The sequence below is a fragment of the Pungitius pungitius genome, chromosome 17, assembly GCF_949316345.1.
Source record: "Pungitius pungitius chromosome 17, fPunPun2.1, whole genome shotgun sequence".
Taxonomy (NCBI): domain Eukaryota; kingdom Metazoa; phylum Chordata; class Actinopteri; order Perciformes; family Gasterosteidae; genus Pungitius; species Pungitius pungitius.
This window is the reverse complement of record NC_084916.1, coordinates 9,020,147-9,043,031: the sequence shown is the minus strand read 5'-3', so window position 1 is coordinate 9,043,031 and position 22,885 is coordinate 9,020,147. Positions and strand designations below refer to the sequence as shown.

The window sequence follows — 22,885 nt, the reverse complement described above, 5'->3', positions numbered from 1 at the left end:
AAGTGTTTCACGCATTATACACACACAAAGTACACAACAAAAAAGTCAACATTAAAGCATATTTAGCGAGAACGGAAATTCTGATAATAAACACTCACATGTTGCCCAATTAAATTTACACCCGTTATATTCACGAAGCTCACAGTGACTCTGAGGGACCACAGTTCCTTTATTTCTCCGTGACAATGCTTAAATTCCTTCCCATCTGGTGTTTGCGCCTAAATCTCAGCATTTGGCTGACCTGAGTTCTTGCCTCCTGTCATCCAGTGCAGCGTGTTGGAGGCAGTCCAGGAGCTAGTGTATATAATCCCCCAGCATGCTCCGAGCACCCACGCGTCCACAGCCAGGTTGTTGTTGCCATGAGGACAGCGAAGCAACAGGGAAACCAAACCCGCAGCAACGCGCTTCTACGGGCGTTGGACGTTTCCGGAGAGGAGGATGAAGCTTTGTTGTAATGACATGTCTCTCTATTCCTCTCCCATTGCAGGGTTCATCTGGATTTATTTCTGAGCAATAAAAAGGTTTTGAAGATGAGCTGTGCGCTTTTGAATTCTCTGTCTTTGTGTCTACAATGTATCCAGTGACAATCTCAGAAAAACCCACTTGCAAATCGGCTGCTTTTTTTTTTTTTTACAAAACAATTGGGAAAATGAAGCTATCACAATGACAAGCCTCGCAGACTGAAGAGCCGGTGAGTTACAATACCTCATTTTCATTTGCTTCCTTCCACACAATTCCTTTTTTTCTGAGCATTTTAAGATCGGAATGGTATTGTGTTGGTGCTCTTGAAGACACAAGCCGCAGCAAATAGCTGTGATTTCACCTGCGTACGCTGTTTTCAGTCTGGAGCAGGTGAACTCCCAGTGGAGGTCAGGAGGAGTCAGTCTCCATCACGCGGTGCTCTGGAGAGCTGATTTCATCAACAGCAGGCAGACAGTATTCCCCAGTTCACCACCCTTTGCTGTGGTGAGAAAAAGAGGACACAAAAGTATGATGTTAAAGAACAAGACATTCACCCAAATGCGCTCTGTGAATATTACACTATCTTAAGTGTCTTTCTTTTTTTTTACTGAAATGATTTGATGAAAATGAAAAATAATTTAGCATAACGTGTTTTTAAACTTGATCAGGAATCAATCTGCTTTCTTTCATAACCTGCACTGTTGTAAATATTGCATACATTTCTGTCTGTCTCTCTTCTCACATGTTCTTTAGTGTTGCATCGTTCAGCACAACAACATGTGCACAGATCTGAGGGTGGCATCGCACTTTTTTCCCAGCCCTCTGTTGGCAATTTAAACGTGTTTCAGCAAGTCACACATTTTTATGAGCTGATCCCTTAGTTGTTTTTACAGCCCTACCGTCGCTTTTTTACCTGGTAATTTTGTTTCCAGGTTAAAATAAATCACATTTATTTACATGTTCATAATATATGTCAATACAAACTGCTGAATATTATGTGAATCATTGAACCTCTACAACCTAAAATGGATCTCTTATTTCCTTTTGCCCCCTAGTGGTGAATTTTATGAGGGTTTGCGAGGGTTCACATAAATAGAGATACCTTTCATAATCTGCATTGTCAAACTTGGATTTCCATGTACACCTTTGTCAGATGATTCTAGATCTCAGCAGTAAGAAAATACAAGTTCAGACCTTAATCTGCTTTTGGCTGCAGCCAAACACTGTTGATGTGGTGTTTTGGAGTGAAGAAAAAAGTTTTAAAGTGCTGATATTCTAAGACAGGAAATCAGCAAATTAAGACTTATCTTATCATATTTGTATTAGTTAGGTATACATTTATTCCGCGCTTAAAATTAAAGTACTACGTTTTGTAGGTCTCAAATGTTGAATCTCACAGTAAAATATGAAGATCAAAATAAATAAATCGAAAAGCAATATCCTCTCTTGATCCCATTAATATGATTGTTTCCTATTCAGCAATGGGTTAGCAAAGTTCAAACAAATCCACAGGCTACATTGTCGTACATTATAATCCTGTTAAATAAATTCTCCACAAAATGTAAAACAAATAAGATATTTTCAGCTTGCAATCTACTTTCAAATTTACCACAATATCTAAATAGACATTGACATAAAAATATTAAATGTAATAAAAGCCAAGTATTTTTCACTCTGGTGGGTGTCAGTGAATAGAGGCGGTGCCATAAATCCAGAAAATAAAAGTTATAAAGACCCAGAAAGAGCCGGGGAAGACAAATGAGTTACTAGGTGTCTTTTAAACACGTGCTGACTTGGTCTGATTAAGGAGGCTGTTCCAGGATGAATGACCTCACTGTTACCTCTGTGGTGTTTCATCCTGGAATATTCAAGAAATGCAAACCACATAAAAATAAAACAGATGGGGCAAAATCAAACATTCATTTCATATTTGAAAAACTGATAAATGCACTAAATCACACCTTCACACTACGTGCTGCAGTAAGTCATATCCCCCCCCCCCCCCCCCATCTCTACTAATGTGACATTTCACTCTAATCTCATCTCTGTCTCTCATGCAGGAAGCCAACCAGATGTTTGAGGGGATCGCCGTCCACCAACGGCTGAGCTGGGGAGCTGTCTACCTCTTGGCAGCGAGTGTGGCTTTGTCATCTGAGACGCCGCCGTGTCCACAGTCGTGCCGCTGCGACGCCGCGCTGCAGCAGCTCAACTGCTCCCACGGCCAACTTAGCAGAGTCCCCGACAGTCTCCCACAAAACGCTGAACTGCTAAACCTAACGCACAACAAGATCAAGGCTCTGGTGCAACAGCAGTTCCAAAGTTTGCCGCAGCTTATCGATTTGGATTTGAGTGACAACATTATGGCAATAATGGAAGTGGAAGCATTTCTCGGCCTGGAAAGACTGATGACTCTGCGTCTTGCTCGTAACCGCCTGAAGCTCATTCCTGTCGGCGTGTTTGCTGGTTTGCCAAAACTAAAGGTACTGGACATAAGCAACAATGAGATCCTTGTTTTTATAGATTTTACTTTTCGTCACCTCACTGCCCTTCGGTTTATTAAAGCGTCAGATAATGACATTGTTTTTATCTCTCATCAAGCTTTCGCAGGCTTGACCAGTCTGCAAGAGTTGCACCTTGATGGCTGCAACCTCACTGCTGTGCCGACAGAGGCGCTCACACAGCTCAGTGGTTTAAGAAGTCTTTTTTTTCACCAACTGGGCTTCGCCACGCTGCAAAACTACTCTTTCCGTCAACTAGGGAGCCTCAAGGAACTCGTCATTACTCGATGCCGCTGGCTGGAGACCCTGTCGGGAAACAGTCTCTTTGGCCTAAATCTTACGTCTCTAACCATTAAACAGTGTAACCTTAGAGTGGTCCCCTACATCCCTTTACATCATCTTGTATATCTTGTATACCTTGACCTCTCTTTTAACCCAATCACCGACATTCAAGGGAACCTGCTTGGAGACATGCTCAGACTCCAGGAGCTCCATCTGGTGGGCTGCTTGTTGGTGCGTATCGAAATCGAAGCATTTAAAGGTTTGGCTCATTTCAAATTGCTGAATGTATCTGGAAATCTTCTCACCACACTCGAGGCGGGAGCTTTCCAGTCAGTGGACAACCTAAGAACTCTGGGACTTGATAACAACCCACTAGCATGCGACTGCCGTCTGCTGTGGGTGGTGCCGAGGCGACGAAATCTGGACTTTGGTGGAAATCCACCAACTTGCTCTACCTCGGTTCATTTGCAGGGACAATATGTTCTCGACTTCACCGAAGCGGAGCTGCCGGGCCTGCTCACATGTCGGCAGCCTCGAATTCTGAACCGCAAACCTCCTGAAGTGAAAGTAGACCAAGGACACACGGTGGTGATATATTGCATTGCAGAAGGTGACCCTGTGCCATCTGTCACCTGGTTGAGCCCTCAGCTAAAAACCCTGTCTCCCATTGGTAGAATACGGGCTGTCTCTAACGGTTCGCTGGAGGTTCGCTATGCGCAACCTCAAGACAGTGGTACTTATCTCTGTGTGGCATCTAACGCTGCAGGAAACGACAGCCTGACCGTCAGCCTTCATGTCCCAGTCTTTCCATCATCCGGTAAAAAACACTTTCGTCTCACAGGTTGGTTTACCTTTCCGTCCGCCTCTCCACGTGTCAATGGAAATCAGATTATCACATTTGATTTAAAGACATTATTAGTCGTGGCAACCATAGGACTTCTTTCATTTTTCAGCTCCGTCAGCGTATGTTTCATCTTCATGTTCTTCTGGAGTAAGAGTAAAGGCCAAATAAAGCACACAGCCACGATAGCTTACGTCCCGCGAAGCACCGTGGCAAGCAGTAACGGAGGGAAAGGCAACTCTATGGAGAAAAACAGGTTCACCATGAAACTAATTTGACTTTCACATGGTACGATTTGGGTATTAAACTGTAAAACTTGCATTTCTGTTTCCATATTAACTACATTTTGGAGCATATAGACATCCAACAGAGGATGACTTTTTTGTTAGCTCCAACCAACATTCTGAAAAAGTAAATAAAATAAATACTGTAAATTGTGCTGGTATAAGTCCTTATAGCAATAATTAGGATTTAAGTTACATTTGGGAAAATCCAAACTAGCAGAGGACGTCATTTTCATTTTTCATCCTTGTCAAGCTCCACTATAACAAACCCTGAATGTAAAGCAGCTATATTAAGCAATACATTTAATTAGCATAATGCATGTGACATGAAGAGACATAAATTAATTCATTGTTACTTAAGCCTTTGTTTTTTTGCATTAAAGAACTTCTTTGTTTTGAACATTTCGTTTGAAAAATAATTTTTAAAATGAAATAATTACCTCAGATGGTAACCATGTTAACGTTATATTGAAGTAAATTTACACATTGTTTGCAGATAACGTGTAACCTCTAATTAATGTGTTTATTTTGCTTGCTAGAAGAGTAAAATAGTCACTTATTGCTGAACTCATTTTTCATTGAATGTATTCAATGTGTGTTTTCATTCAATTCCCCAATAAATCTCTTCATTGATTTTCTTTTTTAACAGCAGCATATAGTAAAATTGTGTTTTGTCTGGTGCTTTTATAAGTTGATCTTTCCCTAAAATATAGATATAAACATCTGATTCACTAATTGTGTAAATCTTTTGAACAATAAGTAAATAATAGCTTACCTAAACATGCACAAAGAAAGGGATTTTTAAGTTAAAGTATTGCATAATGGTAGACAGTGGGCACACACATAACACACATGTAATATCCTTTGAAACAAGCTGATGACAAAGTACACAATTAAGGAAATATGGATAATTTAACGGATAAGTCAACACGGGATCGCATAACAAAACACAGTTTTAGACAAGAAAAACACGACGTTATTTTAAAATTAAATAACACGTTACAAAGCTATTTTAACTATGCATGTACACAATGTTGTGGTATTGTTGTATTTATGCAGTTTTATTTTGTAAACTTGTTCCTCCCACCCCGGAAGTACAACAGTTGCACCGGATGTAAGACAAGAAGACAGCAGAAAGTCTTAGCTGTAAAGTTAGCTGTTAGGAAACGCTTTTTGTTTATAGTCCAACATTTCAGGAGTATTCAAAACAAAATATGCATAGAAACAGATAATAAATGCATTGAATCGAGAGGTAAAAGGGTACCCAAAAAGAACCTATAACTCTTAAGTAAGCGCTGCACTAGCTAGCAAGCTAACGTCGGAAACACAAACATTTGTTCGCATTGTTTATAGATATCAGCCATGACTCTGGCAGTAGACCGGCAACCCAGAAAGACTGCGGGTAACCGCATGTCAAAACTACTTGACGCTGAAGAAGAGGATGATTTCTACAAAACTACGTATGGAGGCTTCAATGATGTGAGTTACTGAACCGAACTGACCGCCACAGATTAGCTAGCGTAGGCTAACACGTTAGCTCTGGGGCTCCCGCTAGCTTGTTTTTGATCAACTAACGTTACCGGAGCTGAAGTTTGTTAAACAATTTCACAATAATCGAATGGAATTATATTCCACTTAAAATGGACTATAATCGATCATTTAATCTAATTTTTGTAATAAACATTCATACAAATTGATATGTATGCTGTTCCCTTTTTAAATTAACGTTTATTCATCACGATCCATCGGAGACCTCAAAAAGGTGTCCTGGGACAATTCCTTTTCTTGGGCGTTACTATTGCAATATACCGCTTTTCATTATTCCTCATTGAATTTTGTCTGATTGACTGCCAAAACCCGTCATAAAGTCCAAATGACATAACGTTTAATGGCAACTAATCATAGCTCCCGGTAATACATTATTTGAACATTCATTTGAATCCATTATGTTGAATGTATTGAAGGAATTACGCAAAGTAGGTTGATTATCTTATTTTCAAAACCATCCTTCATATTCAGTCTTTCCTTATTGATGGGTTACACACAATCCCATTAGTATACAGTTGAATTGCAGTACATGTCGTCAGCAGCGCTGTTAGTACTGATTGAACCATATACCTGTTTATGCTTCATAAACATACATTTTAAGCCCAGAGCTCCAGCTCAAAATGCCAATTGTTTAGATCCTCCATCAAATTATTAAAAAGCAAAAGGTAGTATCACATATTACGTATGATTATTTTTTAAATATCTTGTGACCTGTCCGTTTTTCGTCTGTTGATACAAGGTCAAAGATGCAATAGATGTGAACTAACATTAAAATGAAAGGATTTTGTAGAGGCATGCCAAAGGATGCTTCAACAAAATGTGTCAATTAAGGCCTTCAACTGTCGTGATTATCAAATCCACAATGCCAAAGTGATTAATCCGAAACTGTGACCACGGCTACAATATTTTTTCCGTCTTGTGATTATCTTTAAGCAGCTTCTAGTTCAAGGGACTTCTGGCTTTAGTCTAAGTTGAGGTTGACCAGAACAGGCAAGTAAAGAGAGACTCTCCCTCACTAAATCTCATAGTCTCAGCCTTGCTTTCCCTTGCTTTCAGGAATCGGGAGACGATGAGTATCACGGAGAACATTCAGACACAGAGGACGAGGTGGACAGCGACTTCGACATCGACGAGGGCGATGAGCCAGACAGCGACCAGGAGGATGATGCACCTCGGAGGAAAAGTCGAGTGGTCACTAAAGCATATAAGGTAGTGACAGTCATTTCAGATTTTGAATTACATGAATGTATTAAAAGTAAAATCTATTCATATTTAAGGGACTTTGTTGTTGTTGACTGTGCAGAATAAAATGTGCTTTTATGCCTAACTTTATGCTTTGGTAACAGATTCACTACACAAACATAAAAATGAATGCTCGAATTGAATTGATTTGCAGTTGATGTTTTGTTGTCCTTTTTTAACCCAAGGAACCAATAAAAGTGGCAAAACCCAAACCAAAAAGACCCTCTGAGGAACAGAAGAAGACTGAGAAAGTTAAAGTGGAGCTCAAAAGAAGGATTCCACAAGAATTCCAAGATTTTGGCGAGAGTAAGATTGGTACATGTCTTCCATTATTGCTTACTTACTGTTTTCAGATAGCTCTCTATAAAGGGCCCATAAACAGGCACACAAACAACATCACATGAGGCTTTTATGGGTTTTTCATCACTTTTTAGCTCGGAAGTCTGTGCGACAATCCACCAGTGAACATACGCGAAAGACCAATCTGCGCTTGCAAGAGCGTCAGGATGCCCCTCGGCGGCGGAGAGGTGCCCATCGGGACCGGCCCCTCACTCAAGATGAACTGCTCGCTGAAGCCAAATTAACAGCAGAGATCAACATTCGATCTTTAGGTAAGAACACACGAGTCCTGTGACCTAAGTGGAAAGAGTTTTGGTTGTGTCAAGTACATTTGCCAAAGCGTCAGCTTGTACACTAGAATTATGTTACAGGGATGAGTGGCCTGAGCAAACTGTCTGACTTTGTCTGTTTAATTGTGTATATATAATTTATATATATATATATAATTATTCATTCATTCATTCCCAAAAAATAAGCACGTAACTATTTAATAGGGTTTTTACATTGTAATTCACAAAAATGTCAATTTATAGACATAAGATGCATGACTATAGACATATTAGGAATACTGCATAACCGTTGAATTAAGGCTAATTATCCTAAAACTCATAGTAGGCTTAGTACTTCCTCTTAACAAACATTACATCTGATTTAGTTCTAGTTTGTTACCTCGCAAACATGGCGTTTGATACAAAATGGTGGGTCTGTTGATTGTGACAGTATGAATACAATCATGGTGGAATTTGTGTGAGAACATGCAATATCTGAATTCCAAATATATTTGATTTTACGTGGCCCACTTGTTTAGCAAGAGGATGCACCAAATCTCTTATTTTATAACATATGATATATTTTGTTTTGATAACTAGTAAATTAGCGACTAACATGCAGCAGACCAATATGATTTTGTCTCTGATTTATCTTAACTTATTAACTGGTAATATGGATGCCCTTATTCATTCCAACTTGTGCGTGCAGAGAACTATGAACGTCTGGAGGCAGACAAGAAGAAACAAGTTCACAAGAAGCGCCGGTTTGAGGGACCAACCATCCGTTACCACTCCGTCCTGATGCCACTGGTCTCTCACTCGGTTTTAAAAGAAGAAAACGTGGATGTTGAAGGGTACGCTTGATCCGCCGCTCGGCTTAAATGGCTTCAGAGAATTGTCTTTTTGATCCATCATTGTCTGCTAGAATTCTCTGCTTCAACGGCTTTGACTTCCTGTACTTTCTGCTTGCAGGTTGGATCAGGACGTCCCTCAAACTGCGCCGCAGAATCCTGCTACTCCTTCCCAGCAGCCCGCGGGAGGCCTGTGCTCCCGTACCTACATAACATTCAGCGACGACGAAGCCTTCGAGGCGTCCTTTCCACACAGCGGCCAGCCGAGTCCCCAGCTGCCCGTCCAGGAGGTCTGTCCTGTCACCCACAAGGCTGCGCTGTACAGAGACCCGGTCACCGACATACCTTACGCCAACACGCGGGCCTTCCGCATCATCCGGGAAGCGTACCGCAAATACGTGGCCGCTCACGGCTTTCCAAACACTGCGGGCGCGGCGGCGGGGCTCGACTCCTCGGCGGCGAAGGCGTCCCGCCAGAAAATGGTCGTCAAGCAGAGTGCTATGGCAACATAGAAGACTTTAGAAATGATGGATGACCCAAGTCAGTGCGTTCGTTTTGGATTCTTCAGTTGAGGTAGAATGAGTCTATGGGGGGAACAGCGTTTAGTGGTTTTGGCGGTGTCTGTGATACACATGTTACAGTTGTTGAAGCAACGATACGCATGCACAGGTTTGTCAGTGCTACTGTTGACTTGATCGTATTACATCACAAGAAGTAAAAGAACGTAATAACAATACCACAAGCAAATCAGTTGGGACTTTTCTTTTTAAATTCTTCTGGTGTCTCTTTTTTTAAATAAATGAATATTGTCCTCAACCATCCGTAACAATCCAGATTGAATCTTCCTATAAAGCGAGGAATCTTTGTCTGTCTCTACGTGGCTTTGACCGTCGCTTATCTCGACAACCTGTCATCCAACCCACTTCACAATTGTCCAACTCTGCCAGTCTGTTCTCGATTGACTGCCGCGTGTGCAGCAGTTAGAGCGAGACGCAACTCGCAGTCGCGGAACTTCCTTCTGCCGCTGTATCTCAAACTATTCTTCACTTCCCTGGGGTCCACACGAGCATATGATCACTTCGAAGCAGAGTCGAGCCAGTTTGTATTTTCACCCAAGTGAAGGGTTGTATGCACTGTTCACATCGGTGTGTGAGTCTGTTTCCCTGGTCTATGACTGGATACTAACCTAAAAACATGTTACTGCCAGCAAAATAATGTGTGACTGAATCTGGGATCCAGGATACCTCCCCCCTTTTATTTAATCTTTGTTTCTAAGCGCGAGAAGCTGCGACTCCGTCCTGGTAGGTTATGGCTCAAGATCCGAGAAAGTGGCGCGTTGAGTGTGTTTGTATGAGCGGTTCACGAGAAAGCTGCAAGCAGCAACACCACAGGCGAAGCGTTTGGCCCGTTCTTAAGAGGCTTGTTCAGCACGAAGAACTAGTAGTTCTCCATCTGCACATTGGCAGCTTTTTTTGTAATAAAATGCTTTTTTTTTAGCACTGTCAATATATTTAGTTTCTAACAAATGCTCCACTTTCCCACCAAAAATATCCATTTGAAGCCTAATGTTATTAAATCTGAAGCCTGTAACAACCCATCCAGCTTCATATTAACATGAATCCCATCTGCGATGCCCCTCACAACTTCAAACCCTTCCTCACTCTACTGATACTGTGAGATGCGTCATTAAAACTATTCTTTCTAAACTTTTACTTTTAAGGACAAAATGTCTTTGTTTAAAAAGCATTCAGTTGCAAGCAATTACAATTCTCTGCTTTAGTTCCACATGAATCCCATTACTCTGAATGAGCCCATTTTAAATGTTTCAGGCAGTTGTGAAGCTTGTAGAAAAAGCTCTTATTTCAGTTCCCGTTAAGAAATAGAAAATTGAGTTCCACTCTTGAATGTCACAGTGAAAAACACTGTTCCGTTGATACCTCTAGGACTTTAAACGATGTTTTCTATATTTATTCTCTCTGGGCACAATCGCAGAGCAACAACGTGACTGAGTTGCGCTGAGTGTTGGTCACCTTCGACCCCTCTCACATGGAACATGAATCTCTACCCTGCATAGCGGCCTGTAGCCACTGTGTTACATAAACGTCCACGGGGGAACTATGATCATTTCAATCTTTTGTTGCTGAGGTTTCTGGGTTCGAAATCCAGCTCCTTGAATACGACGAGTAGCTTTTACATGTTTCTTTTCCAGTTGTACGGTAGTTTTGACTTTGAACCTTCAGTCGGAAACGTGATTGATCGAAGGCGACGGCATGAAGCTGAACCTGAGGTTCCTTTGGAGTTTCAGGTACAAATGTTGCAGAATTAGCACTCGTATCAGTTTAGCTTTCGAGCAGATGGTTCAGGCACAATCTTTTTTTTTTTTTTTAAGGAAAGCTCCCAAATTTTAGATTTGATGTTTCTGCCAGAAGGATCAATGCTGCATTCAAGCGGATTTCCTCCTCCTGTTCCTCTATTGTTCTGATGATGTTAAGCGGAGCAGCTAGCTGAGCCTCCAACCACGTCTTTGTCTGAGCCGAAAAAAAGCACAGCCTTGATTTCATAATCTTTACCTGTAAGCTGCTGTTTCATTAGAGGGAAAAAAAAGAAAATGCTTTTTTTATGATCTCATCCAGAACTACCCTTCATGTTCTTTGTCATTTGATTGATGAAAAAGATAATCTGATTAAAAAATAGATTCGTCACAATCGGGATGAACACGGCAAACTGATATATTCAGAGGTGAAGCGATTTATTTATTAATTTATCAATAGTGGTAGTCATTTTAGACCAATCAATGCATCCAGAAAATAATTAGTAGAATAATAGATAATGAGACTAACCATCAGTTCCTTTTGAGATGAGGCGTGATCATTATAGTATCTGCATTTATATGCAGGCAACAGGCCAAGATATTGTCTAGTTTTTAGTCCAAGTAGTATTGACCAATCACATTCGAGCAGGCCTTGGTTGAATGCATGTAAACCGTCTGTGTAGAGCAAAGAGAGACAAAAAAGACTAAATGCAACCTCTGAACCCACCAGCTGTAAACTGCTACTAGTTGAACAATCACACTAAAAGTTAAATACTGGACTGTAAACAAAGTGCACGGCTGGCTGTGACGGAACCCCAGAAATATGGGCCCTCGACCCCAGACCCCCCCCTGTCGTCAGACACATTAAATCGTTGCTCAAACTGCTACTGCTTGTCCAGGTGAACCTTTTTTTAGAACAATGTCACTTTGCACAGGTGAAGGTGAACAATAGGTGTTTTTAAGTATGACAATGATCTGCTAAAACAAAACCAAAACGATCATTTGGCAACAGAAATGCACTCTAATATGAGCGTGGCATCCCACATGTAATATTGAGAGCTGTACTGTTAGTCGTGACGTCGCATTCCACCAACAAAGCCGGCACCTCCAATGACTCCAGGAACGAAGAGCAACTCCTCCTCACTTGTCAGGCAGTCCGATGGTCTCCGTCATGACACTAATAAAGGGGCTGACGTGAGAGGCAGAGGCACATCCGCCATCAGGAAGTTTTTTCCTGGTTAGACGACTGAATGAGACGACTGATACGCCGAGTTGATAGTGGCAGACTGTTTGCACTTTGCCTTCAGCGTAACAGCCTGCCAAACAAATGACCATAGAGTGACAGCATACCAGACAAAGAAGATGCTCCCTAGACTACGGTGACGATAGGATTCTTTTTTATTTTTATTGCCAGCAGTATGAAAAAGTATGTGGAATGATCACAGAAGTATACTGCATTGCTTTGGTGGCTAAACAAGCGCTTCTTTAGACGACCAAATTAATCCAAAATAGGATGAAAGATTCTGTGTGAAAAGATCGCTTAAAAAAAAAAAAGGAAGGGTGGTGGGTGTAGCAAAGCCTCAGATAATCTCACCAGCCCGCTCTGGGTTAAGACGTGTAATTTAGCACACATTGTATGCACATTTTGTTGTCACCCCCCCATACACACACACAAAGTGACGCCCCAGGTCCGACTGTATTCAGCAGTGTAGCTTTCCTTTTAAGAGATTACGAAGGACAACTAGCACAAGACCATGTCTAAAGGTTTTTGAATTGTCATGGTGTCACTTTCCAGCAGCAGCAGCACCACAAAGATGGGAGAAAAGGCATTTATTCTATCGTGCCTTTTTTTCACCCTCAATAGTTGTTCTTTGAAGGCAACGGCTGCCCACACACTGTGCCACTTTCCTTTGGCGAAGAGGAAAACAACCAACACATTTAATTCAAAAATAACAAGTTATCCCTTAAAGCGATGATGATGAATTCAGTGTCAGGCTAAAGCCACAGTCTCTGGTGGATAGACGGATTTAACGGGATGTAGAATGAAATCAAAATATTATTAGCCATTTTTTTTTTTTTAGGCATTACATCGAAAACATTTATTGTATCATCAGCAACATCATAATACCGAAAGCTTTGTCTCCCACATACGGCACAGTGCATATGGTACCAATTGAACAGTTTGCAGCATCGGAAGAGAGGGAACTGCATTATCACTCGTTCTAGTGTGGTAGTTGCCATGGAGACGAGTGTAGGTGGTGTACTGTTCTCTGTGCTACACTCCTTCCCTAGTCCTCTCCCCTCTTCTGTTGCCCACCCTCTCTCTTCTGCTATCTGCAACATCCGCGCAACTTCCACTCCTTCACATTTTACTCAAATAATTCTGCTTGGTGTGGATTCTGCAGGATTTCTATTGAGCACATTTTAACAAATAAAGTTAAATTGGGTGGGGAGTATTTTAGGTTCTACTCTTTGTGCATTGAAAAGGTTTACATAAGTGTGATTATATTCAGATTATTTTATATTAAATTAATGTACCATGTTCTTTATACCCTGACTGATTTAGCTTGTTCTGTTTAGATTCCTCAGCTCATTTCAAAATTTGTTTTTTTCCCCCTGTAGATTCATTTCTTGCTGACCATCCAAGTTCTTCTCAATTGCTTCTTTTTACAGACCAGCGCCATTCTTTTATCAGTTGCCATGGAGATGTATCTGTTTCTGTGTGTGAGTGAGCAATGAGAGTGAGTGAAAGAGTGGGATGTTTCATTTCCAGTTCATTTTTTTGGTGTATTTTTGAAGACTGCATGTGTTTTCCAGTGTCCCAAGTTAGTCCTTGTCATTGCTTCTCCCCATCAAATAATTTCTTGCATCCTATACTTTGCTTTGAGTAAGTAAGTGAATTCAATGCATGTTGCCTCTGTGTCATGAACAGATCCAACCTGTAATTATTCATTTTGAGTTTTTTTTTTACCATTTAGGAAAGGTTTCTTTACTCAAGTCTTTGTTGTCCTAACATTTTCTGTTCAACAGCATGGAGTGTTGTTAGGCCTATTTTACAAGGGCAGCCTCCCAATGCAAATTGGCATTATTGCCTTTAAAAAAAAACATTTTGGGAATGTCATTAAATGAAACTGTTGTTTCTCAAATGGACACATTATTTTTAACTCTTGACATGCTTGATATATTCGTGTGTTCTGGTGTGTACGTTTTCTCCCCCTTTACAACTACAAGCCAAAAGCCCATCATCATGCTTAACAGTCCAATGCCCGGGCACTAGGACCTTGGGGGGGATGCTGCTCTGGCTTTCTCACTCTACCAGGAACCAGTTTAGCTCAAAGTAAATGAGTACAGGTAGTTACAGAATGTGGCTGTAATTGTTAACTCCTTACATGTAGGTTTTTTTGAGGAAAATGAAACGGAATATTGTAACATTAGTGGGCAACGTTAACTATATGCTATCTAGCTAACTAGCTATTTAGCTAACTGTTGTTAAAAACGGTCTCAAGTGAACAAGAGTGTGAACCAGCAATTTTGAAATACAAAAAAGATCGACATCTCTTTGCATCAATATAAATCTCTCTAGTGTTTCAAAACATTATTATAATAATAATTACTGCTAGTGAAGACCAAACGCCATGTCTCGACATAACGACATTGTACCGGGATATCATCCAATTGTCAGATGAGTGAGAGAAGCAGGAGACCGACAGGACCGAAGGGCCGGTGTGATGGAGGTCAGTGGTCTAGAAAGAACACGTATTTTTGTTTCACTTCTTCTACTGTGGTAGAAATGTATAGGCATCCGTGGTCAGGCCTAGGCTACTCCAAAGCACAGCCTAAACAAGATTATTTCATGATAGTTTCACGTCAGGTCAAAGTTCATACTTGTGTGGTCAAATTTGACCATGACCCTGAAATTCTGTCTCTTGTGTTATCATATACTGAATGCAAGAGAGACTACAGAGCAAAATAACACTATTTCTGAACATCTATGGACTGTTTGAAACAATGGATATCTGTGGCAACCACCCCCCCCCCCCAAAAAAAACCCAACCCATACCTATCCCATTGGGGCTAAGCCCCTTTCCTGGAATCCTGGAAGCCCCTGAACAACATCATGTATATATATGGAGACATAACTGGGTTGCCCTTCTTTAAGGGGGATTTATGTAACGCAGTCTTTTTATATGCCCACGAAATGATCCATGACACATTCAGGATGTAACAATTAGCAATACATGTTTATGTAACATGTTTACATAGCAGATATTAAAAGACAAAATGCTTTTAAGCAGAACAATTACTAATGCCTCCACACTTTTGCACCTATGGATGGTGTTTGTTGGACTGTCAGGCTTTTTTTTCAGTTAACACAATTAAGGGGATTACAGAATGTTCAAATCAAAATGAGTCACCCAAAGACTTTGTCTTTTCCAGGGTGAAACCCCCCCAATCACTGAGCGCCTTCAAAGACACGTTCATGTTTTTCCAAGTCTGTCAAATATATACAATATGAACATCACAAGACTCTTTTTATTCTATTCCTCTATTCATGTGTAAATATCTGAAGAAACTAAATCCACAGTCTTCCTCCTGTGCAAAAATGTGTTCTAAAATCCAGCCGAAGTTAAACAACAGCAATGTTAGGAGTAGATGCTATTGAGTTGACTTATGGGGAACTTAGCATCCAATGTTTTTCCTAATCCATATTAGGGACTAAACTGGTCTATTACTCAAACTGCAATTCATCATATGTCATATCTCTCTATACCTGAAGCAACATTCCCCACCAACGCAACCTATTGTTTTGTTTTAGGGCAGGGCTGATATCAGTCCGAACGCCCACTAAACGTCTGGATATCTCTGCTGCTGCTGCTGCTGCTTCTATTGGAATTATTATTCACTAGTATACTCAATGTTACACAGGCCTTTGAGTATTGTAAAAAGGTGGACAATTTATAGATATGTCCAATTCAATTAACAGCCAATGGGCATTTGGGGTATTAACTACATCATCAAAGATTACCATCAATAATACCATCATGTAAATAACTAGCATTACTCATGAAAATGTCTCTTATCATGCCGGTTGTGCTTTCCTGGTGCATATAATGTTAAATAAAACCATCCTCTTGTTTACATATAGACCTTGCAGCTTCAGTCCTAATCAAAAAATGATCACATTAAATGTTATTAGGACATCTTGAATGATCCTAAAGCTTTAAAAGGCTTGAATACGTGCAAGCTTGAAGCTTTTAGGAGTACAACCCTCCTGTGGCAGACACCCACTATACATATTAAAGAAGTAACTTCGATGAACTTTTTTTTACACCGCTATTGTAATTATTTAGTTTGATTTTCGGGTGTAACAAACTGTGCAGCGCAGGGCGGACTCGAGCCGCATTTGGAGGCGTTGTTTTCTGTATCTCACGCGCTATCTCCGCCCCCCCGGGACACACTTCTACGTTCACCGACCACCTTTTTTTCACGCATTGCCGTTAAGTCAAAACAGGTGCGATGGACTAAAAAACAAAAGAGCGCAAAGAACACCGCGTTAATGTAGCACCGGACCCCCCTCCCCTCCTCGTAGTGAATGTGTGGATTATGGGGACGTCGTTACGCCGCGCAGGGTGAAGTACAGCAGCTTCCCAAGATTAAATCGCTCCGGCTAAGAAGCGAACACCTAAAAAAAAAAGACCTGCATGAATCCGATGCCGCTGCATGCCCTCGGGATGCCGACTGTAAATACCTCTCGGATGTTTTGGGGGTTTTGTCATTTTGTGCGCTCTTTTTTTGCAGCATTGGTTTGTACGCTGCTCTGAGTTGGCGCACAGCATCGCTTTGATAATCATCATCATCATCATCATCACCATCATCATATTGATATCGGTAACCTGGGGGATAGATGTGCAGCAGTCGTAACCACGCAGCACCTGTGTTTGGTCGTCGGTCTCTGCAGTGTTTCGATTGTTAATGTCGGCTAAGTGGTAAATGAAGAACTAATTGGCTCCGTGGATCTAAACGCGCTAATAGGACTCCTTATCATCGCCGCACCGTACAGCGACGCAGAGAGGAGGAGGAAGAGGAGGAGGAGGAGGAGGAGGGGGGGGCTGTTTGAATTCACACGTGCCCAGAACAAACAACTAAGATGACAAAAACCGCCTTCAGGGGAGATTCTCTTTATTGCCGAGGAAACTGCATTGAGATCACATCGGAGTTCCTGGGTTGCAGTAGAGCTGCTGGACAGGCATCAGAGGCAGGAGAGAAGGAGGAGAAGCAGAGGAGAGCTGCTGAGCTGCACAACAGAGCCCCCGCTGATAGGCGAGCTTTGGCTTCCGTGATGGACTGAGCTGGAGGTCGACGGGACCCCCCGATTCCCCCGCCCCACCCCCGCCCCCACCCCACTGTGACAGCCAGCTTCACGTTTCCCATCAACGGCGTTCGCACTTCGCAAAAGGCATGTATGGACGGACTGCAGCATAGGTGAGACCGGGAGGAGCAGCCCACACTGGGCACATTCAGATTGGCCCCCAGGTCGAAACAGTTCCTCAAAGTGGACAACTCTGCTCTTTTGTGTTTGGAAAACAGTTTCTCAGGCCTGCACAAACTGATTCTACCGTTGTCCCAACAAGCAAGTAGATCTGGAACCTCAGCCCCTGCCTAAGTGCCCTGGAAACACGCCGGATTCCGTCTGCAACCTCAGATGTAACTAAGCGGTCAAGATTTCATTGCCAGGAAGTCCTGTTTTTTTGGGTAAGTTATGCATGCATGTGTGGGTGGGAAATGATGTGATATACTCCAAATACCTACCCATCTCAAAGTGAGGTGGTCACTGAATGTTGGTGGCAGCTGGGCTGGGGAGGCTCACTCATCGCGCCTCTGAAGCTGCTCGTCGTTTGGATGGTTTTCTGCAACACAGGCGGGAGGTTCTGTACCAGCTGTTGGTGGCCACCAACGTTGCTCAGACGGTCAGGTGTGCGAGGGGGGAGGTAGGAGTGTCTTGCTGAACCTTTTTTTTTATAAGGTGATGTATTCTAGGCTAGATGACCTAAGGTGACTGTAGGGAATTCAGCCAAAGTGGGTAGAAAATTCAAGTTTTGCCTAATTGCATATAGACGCCGGGTCCTTGTGAAACTTGTCAGTCATCTGTTAAATATATTTTATATAATACGGTTTATATTGAAGACCTTTGTGTAGGTTTGGTGAAAGGCAAAATGGGCCGCTGATGTGATTTGTTTTTCTGCCCAGCAAGACTCTTCTCCTCTAGCAATGTCCAGATGAATGTTTGATATGGCAATTTATGGAAGGTTTCAACATATGAACTTAGGAATACGCACCATGTTCTTCGATATGAGGCCCTATGTATCACATGCTAAATTGACATTAGCATGCACAACATATGTTTTAGTCAATGAATACTATTTTATGCAATTTTCTTTCATATAAAACCATGAGTTTTATTAATTTGCATTTAAAAGTTGCTTTTTCCAAAAGTTAGAAAGTGGAATTGTCACAATACCGAGCCACTGCCCGCATTTGCTGTACATTATTATGAATATCACATTTCTTATAATCTCATTGCACAAAATTCAACAATTAACACTTTGCACCCCACACTGAGAAAATTATAATTTATTCATGTAATCTATCCTTCTATCCGGGTCCTTGCAAATTCCTCTTTCCAATATGAAGTCAGTTTAAGGACCCGATTGATTGGCAGATTAGTTTATGCGATTTAGATAAGCAGTCAACCAAATGAAGCTGATATAGCAAAAGGATTTTCAATATGATATAAAAGATGAATGAAGCTCCGTAACTTTAGAAATGCCACCATGTTGCAGTCTTCCTGTTATGACACCACATTGGTTTGCTTGGCTGAGTTCAACATGAACCTCGTATGGGACGGTTGAATAAAGCGACGAGCAATGGCTGAAATTATTCTACGGCTCCTAGACGCAAAGCATAGTTTTAACAGGGTCTCCCCATCTGACATGGAACTTGTGCTGGGATCTTCTGCTAGCTAGTTAGCAGCTCAATTAGCAAACCAAAACCACTGCCAGAAAATAACTTTCCTTTCCACCAATTTAACCAAATCAATAATAAAGGACATTGTTAGCCCAACATGTTCGTCCTCCTCTGGATTCCCCCCCCCCTGTCAATTGCCAAGTATTCGTCACTTATGTTAAGTGATGATTTCAAACATGAATGTAACAACGTCACTCCAACATGGCGGCTCGCTGGCTACATATCTATCAAAGAAAAATGTATTGTAGCTTTCCAAATCAGAATTTACTCATGGTACCAGCTACCAGTGCCATAGGCATGTTTCATGTTCTCTTAAAGTAGGGACAATGTTAAAATTATCAAATGGGACTGTGCAGGTTTATTTTACCTTCCTCAAAAGAGTTGACTCTGACTTCCATTTGACTCTTTTCACTGGACATTGCACGGGGGGTTTTGTGAGCGTTTTTCGGATAAAGCGCTTGTGGTAGTTTCGCTGCTGTGACAGTTTTCCTGTGCTGCAGGTATTTGGTGTTTGGACTCTATAATGTACCAAAAGTATGATTTGGAGGCACTATTCTTACATTACATTATGTTGAGAGGGAGGGAGAGATAGGGGGGCAGCTTCAGTTAATGAAATGTCTGAGGCTTGATAGAACACTTGATAGAACAAGATAAGTCTGGCTCACTCTGACTCACTGCCCCTCGCAGGGTTTCCATCTATTTATGGAATTATTTTCTTAGTTTAGCTGAGATACACAGGTGAGAGTCACGGACATCTATCAATCTTTCTCTGTTCCTCGTGAACTTTTGGGAATCGGGACTCAGCCGGGAGCCTGACAGCCAGCAAAGATCTGAATCTACTCCAACACCAAGTTTCTGTCATCATTCCGCTGCTCTTCAGCCATCTTCAATGCCAAGGACAGAAAGGCTTTGTCAGTTTGATTGTCAGAATGTTTTCTAAACAAAAGTGGGTTCTCCTGTCAGCAAGCTCCCGTCCTGCAATCTTCTCATTGTTTTCTTTTGTCATTGTCATTTTTATTGAGATACCCAATAGAGGAAAAAAAAAAGATACTTGACCCTTCTAGTAATTTTTCTCCACCCTGAGCTTCCGTTCTAACTCAACGCAGTCATTGACACAATCATTTTTTTTTCTCTTGCAGAACTGCCTAACAAACCTCTCCTTCTATTTGCCTCTCTGTCTTCCTACTAGTTAGCCACCTCAGATTTTTCAAATGCCCTTGTTGAAAAACCTACATATTGGTAGTTTCTTATTTGAATTCCAATTGGAGAACAGGGCACATTGAACACTGTTGTGTCGGTAGGAGTACTTATCAATTAATCATAGAAACAGCTTGTGGTTAAGCAGCATCATGACATTTATAATACACTGCTATAAAGGGCAGCTATTATATGTTGAACTTTGTTTGTAATTAACACAAGTATATCATTTACATTTAAACTAAAATGATCAAGTTTTGTTTTTATCATTTCTCTGCATTAACATTACTTTCCCTTTTTTATTTTGAATTTCCTTGCACAATAACGTTATTTTTCTTGCCAATGTTGTTGAAAGTGACGTTGTGTGGATGGAAAATAAAAACCTTGTCTATGCAATATAGCTGCATGGACACATCTTCAAAGACGCGGCTGCCGCATCACAGTCAGTTTGGGTTGGTTGGTCAAGCGGAGGTTTGCTGCGGGCCTGGAGTTTTAACCCCAAGTGAGTCCGTTTAGAAGTCTTTTTTTCTACTGTCAAATGTACCAAACTTTTGCCGCCTCTTTCCCTGTCTGTCATGGTCCAAAGAGATCTTTCTCTGTACGTTTTTTCATGTTCCGCCTTTAACATGCTGTTTTTTTTTTTCCGACACCCTTGTTGCCAATACTTAATGAAAGGTCAAACATAAAATCCGGCCTCAGCAGCGACACTCTGCTCTTTTCCCTCTGCTATTACTTTTCAGCCCTATAAAGCTTTACCAAAAATCCTTAAAATATTGAGGATTTTTTTTATTGCTCAATCCTCCACCGGAGCATCACTGACCCTCTGAGCCCTGCTTTGTCACCGTGCCAGAGATTTATTTTGACATTCTCTTGGTTTGATAGCGCCATTTGCCTTTTACTCTGGCTTTGATACAGTGCAGTCTTCCTCCTCTTTATGCTCTCTGTACCTTCCCAGATGAAAGCGGCCATCGCAGCTCCCTCCAGGGACGGGAAGAGAAATAATTTGCTGTTTGCAAAGCGTTTAAAGCTGTTGTTTCATTTCAAACATTAAGATCTACGCAGGAAGGTTTTGAAGTGTTGGCATTAAGGAAAAAACGGGCCGTTCAGTTTGTAGTTGGAAATCACCTTGTTTTAATTGCGATGAGATAATACAGAAGTAACTCAGTGCGGTGTTAAGAACTCCAAATGACTAATTTATCTCCTTTTTTCCTTTTCACAATTTTCTGCTGATTAAATGGTCTCTGCCCATATACAATCCCAGCACAAATGCTTCTAAATGCAGTAGTAAAAATGAAGGTAGCTTGATGGAGAGCTGTGCACAAGCTGCGAACATGTTCCTATGGTAACTAGGCCACACTCCCCTTGGCTGGCTCTCACACAGGCAGAGGGACAGGCAGGAGAAAGACGGGAATGCTGAAAACACTGGTGATGGAGGGCAGCTTGATATGGTTTTCTTCAGAGTATGTTGTTCTTCTGCCTTTCTGCCCTTAATGGGTATTTGCATTTGGTACATTGAAGGATGTTGAGTCTTTCTTCCCGTTCTGCCGGTATAAGGTTTCTTTCCCGTGGCTCCCTCACGCCCACACAGCCCAGCTTCCTCTACCCCTCCACCCACCTCTGCTTTGAAATCCTGCTGCTCTTCTTCTTCTGTGCGTTTAACATTTTCTTGATTACAGTGCTGTTTCTAAACAGAGCTCCAGAGTGGCTCTGAACACCGTCCGGAGTGTCACTTGTACGTGTAGTTTATTCTCAACTGTTCTTAACACAAACCCAACAACTCGAACCCTTGTAATGACGGCATCACAGTTTTTTCGCTGTGGTATTTTAATGCCAGCTTAGCTTTGCCTTTAACAATATCTTTGTCATCCCATCTCGTTAAAACAATTGTGGGTTGCATACTAAGTGCCGAGATTGAGCGCATGATGTTCTGTGCGTGTGCCTCTCGCCGCCTTCACTACAGCCAGCATAAAGCAAGCTTTGAGCAGCTCTTGGTGCCAGTAGTGTACGTCTCTGTGTGCTCGGCATCTCCAATGTCATCCTGTGTTTTGTGAATCTCTGCTCGGACTTGAACCGAGTCAAAACCTCCTGGGTCGAAGCCTCCGGCCTGTCAAAGGTTGATACAGCAACATTTCACAGCTGTCTGTCATGTAGTCAGATTCTTTAGACCGCTCGCTATTAATTCATGGCTTTTGCTTTCTGCAAACACTTGCAGTGTCTGTGATGCATTTACTTTGCTGATAAATTGTACTTCCATTTGGCTTTTTAAAATCTTTTTCTTTAACATGCACTTAAGAGTTACGTGTTGGTCTAATGATTCAATTACTACAAAGGTATTTTCTCACCTTCTCCTTGTGTTATCTATTAAAGTTTTTGATGATTCAAAGAATAAAAAGTTCTAATCAAGCAAGCAGCGGACTTCAACTTGCTTTGTACTTCTTAGGCATTGAACACAAGATATGTAGATCACACATTTTTTGTTGTTGCGTTTATTTTTTTAGTGGAGAGGGTTTACTTTTTCATGAAGATATCTGACAAGTTTTTAAAGATTTGGGACCTATATTGCAGATATATATTTTCGAAGGATGCAATCAATCACATCCCAAAAAAAACTTTCGAAATATCATATTACACTTTCAGTTGTCTATATCTTTCCAAATAACAGAAGTAAAACATTTTAAGTCTTCACTGGGCATTTTTTAGGTTTCAAGGTTCTATCTTAACCATTATTTAGGTCCC

General features: G+C 41.4%; 4 protein-coding genes across 8 annotated transcripts in view; 3 read left to right on the top strand and 1 right to left on the bottom strand.

Moving 5' to 3' along the window:
• The window catches only part of LOC119219708 (type-4 ice-structuring protein LS-12-like), a 56,355-nt gene extending 41,136 nt beyond the window's left edge, over window positions 1-15,219 (bottom strand). The window contains exon 1 of the mRNA XM_062558506.1: window positions 15,215-15,219. The gene's annotated coding sequence lies outside the window, so the exon portion shown is untranslated. The remainder of the gene's footprint in view (window positions 1-15,214) is intronic.
• On the top strand, window positions 350-5,013 carry LOC119219618 (leucine-rich repeat and immunoglobulin-like domain-containing nogo receptor-interacting protein 1). 2 transcript variants are annotated; one of them, XM_037474913.2, is made up of 2 exons: window positions 350-691; window positions 2,523-5,013. In XM_037474913.2, exon 2 carries the CDS (start codon window positions 2,535-2,537, stop codon window positions 4,359-4,361), a length of 1,827 nt encoding a protein of 608 aa, XP_037330810.2. In that variant the 5' UTR covers window positions 350-691; window positions 2,523-2,534; the 3' UTR covers window positions 4,362-5,013. The 2 variants fall into 2 exon arrangements, with proteins under 2 accessions (XP_037330810.2, XP_037330809.2); XM_037474912.2 differs by lacking the exon at window positions 350-691 and adding an exon at window positions 850-966.
• Window positions 5,462-9,437, top strand: vps72a (vacuolar protein sorting 72 homolog a). 2 transcript variants are annotated; one of them, XM_037474919.2, is made up of 6 exons: window positions 5,462-5,846; window positions 6,972-7,124; window positions 7,343-7,463; window positions 7,592-7,768; window positions 8,475-8,619; window positions 8,738-9,437. In XM_037474919.2, exons 1-6 carry the CDS (start codon window positions 5,730-5,732, stop codon window positions 9,126-9,128), a joined length of 1,104 nt encoding a protein of 367 aa, XP_037330816.1. In that variant the 5' UTR covers window positions 5,462-5,729; the 3' UTR covers window positions 9,129-9,437. The 2 variants fall into 2 exon arrangements, with proteins under 2 accessions (XP_037330816.1, XP_037330814.1); XM_037474917.2 differs by having other exon boundaries at window positions 7,343-7,472.
• Window positions 15,220-16,329: 1,110 nt separating the features above from the next.
• LOC119219137 (ras/Rap GTPase-activating protein SynGAP-like) overlaps window positions 16,330-22,885 on the top strand; it is a 31,116-nt gene continuing 24,560 nt past the window's right edge. Inside the window, exons 1-2 of one of the 3 annotated variants that reach the window (XM_062558498.1) lie at window positions 16,330-17,680; window positions 20,551-20,651. In XM_062558498.1, coding sequence (XP_062414482.1) covers window positions 20,555-20,651 — 97 coding nt within the window. In that variant the 5' untranslated portion in view covers window positions 16,330-17,680; window positions 20,551-20,554. The remainder of the gene's footprint in view (window positions 17,681-20,550; window positions 20,652-22,885) is intronic. The other 2 variants (XM_062558499.1, XM_062558500.1) reach the window with 2 other exon arrangements.

Coding starts and splice junctions, on each gene's coding strand:
- LOC119219618 (XM_037474913.2), top strand. CDS start 2,535: ATGTTTGAGGGGATCGCCGTCCACCAACGGCTGAGCTGGGGAGCTGTC.
- vps72a (XM_037474917.2), top strand. CDS start 5,730: ATGACTCTGGCAGTAGACCGGCAACCCAGAAAGACTGCGGGTAACCGC. Junction 7,125..7,342: donor TGGTCACTAAAGCATATAAG/GTAGTGACAGTC, acceptor TTTTAACCCAAG/GAACCAATAAAAGTGGCAAA. Junction 7,769..8,474: donor GATCAACATTCGATCTTTAG/GTAAGAACACAC, acceptor TTGTGCGTGCAG/AGAACTATGAACGTCTGGAG.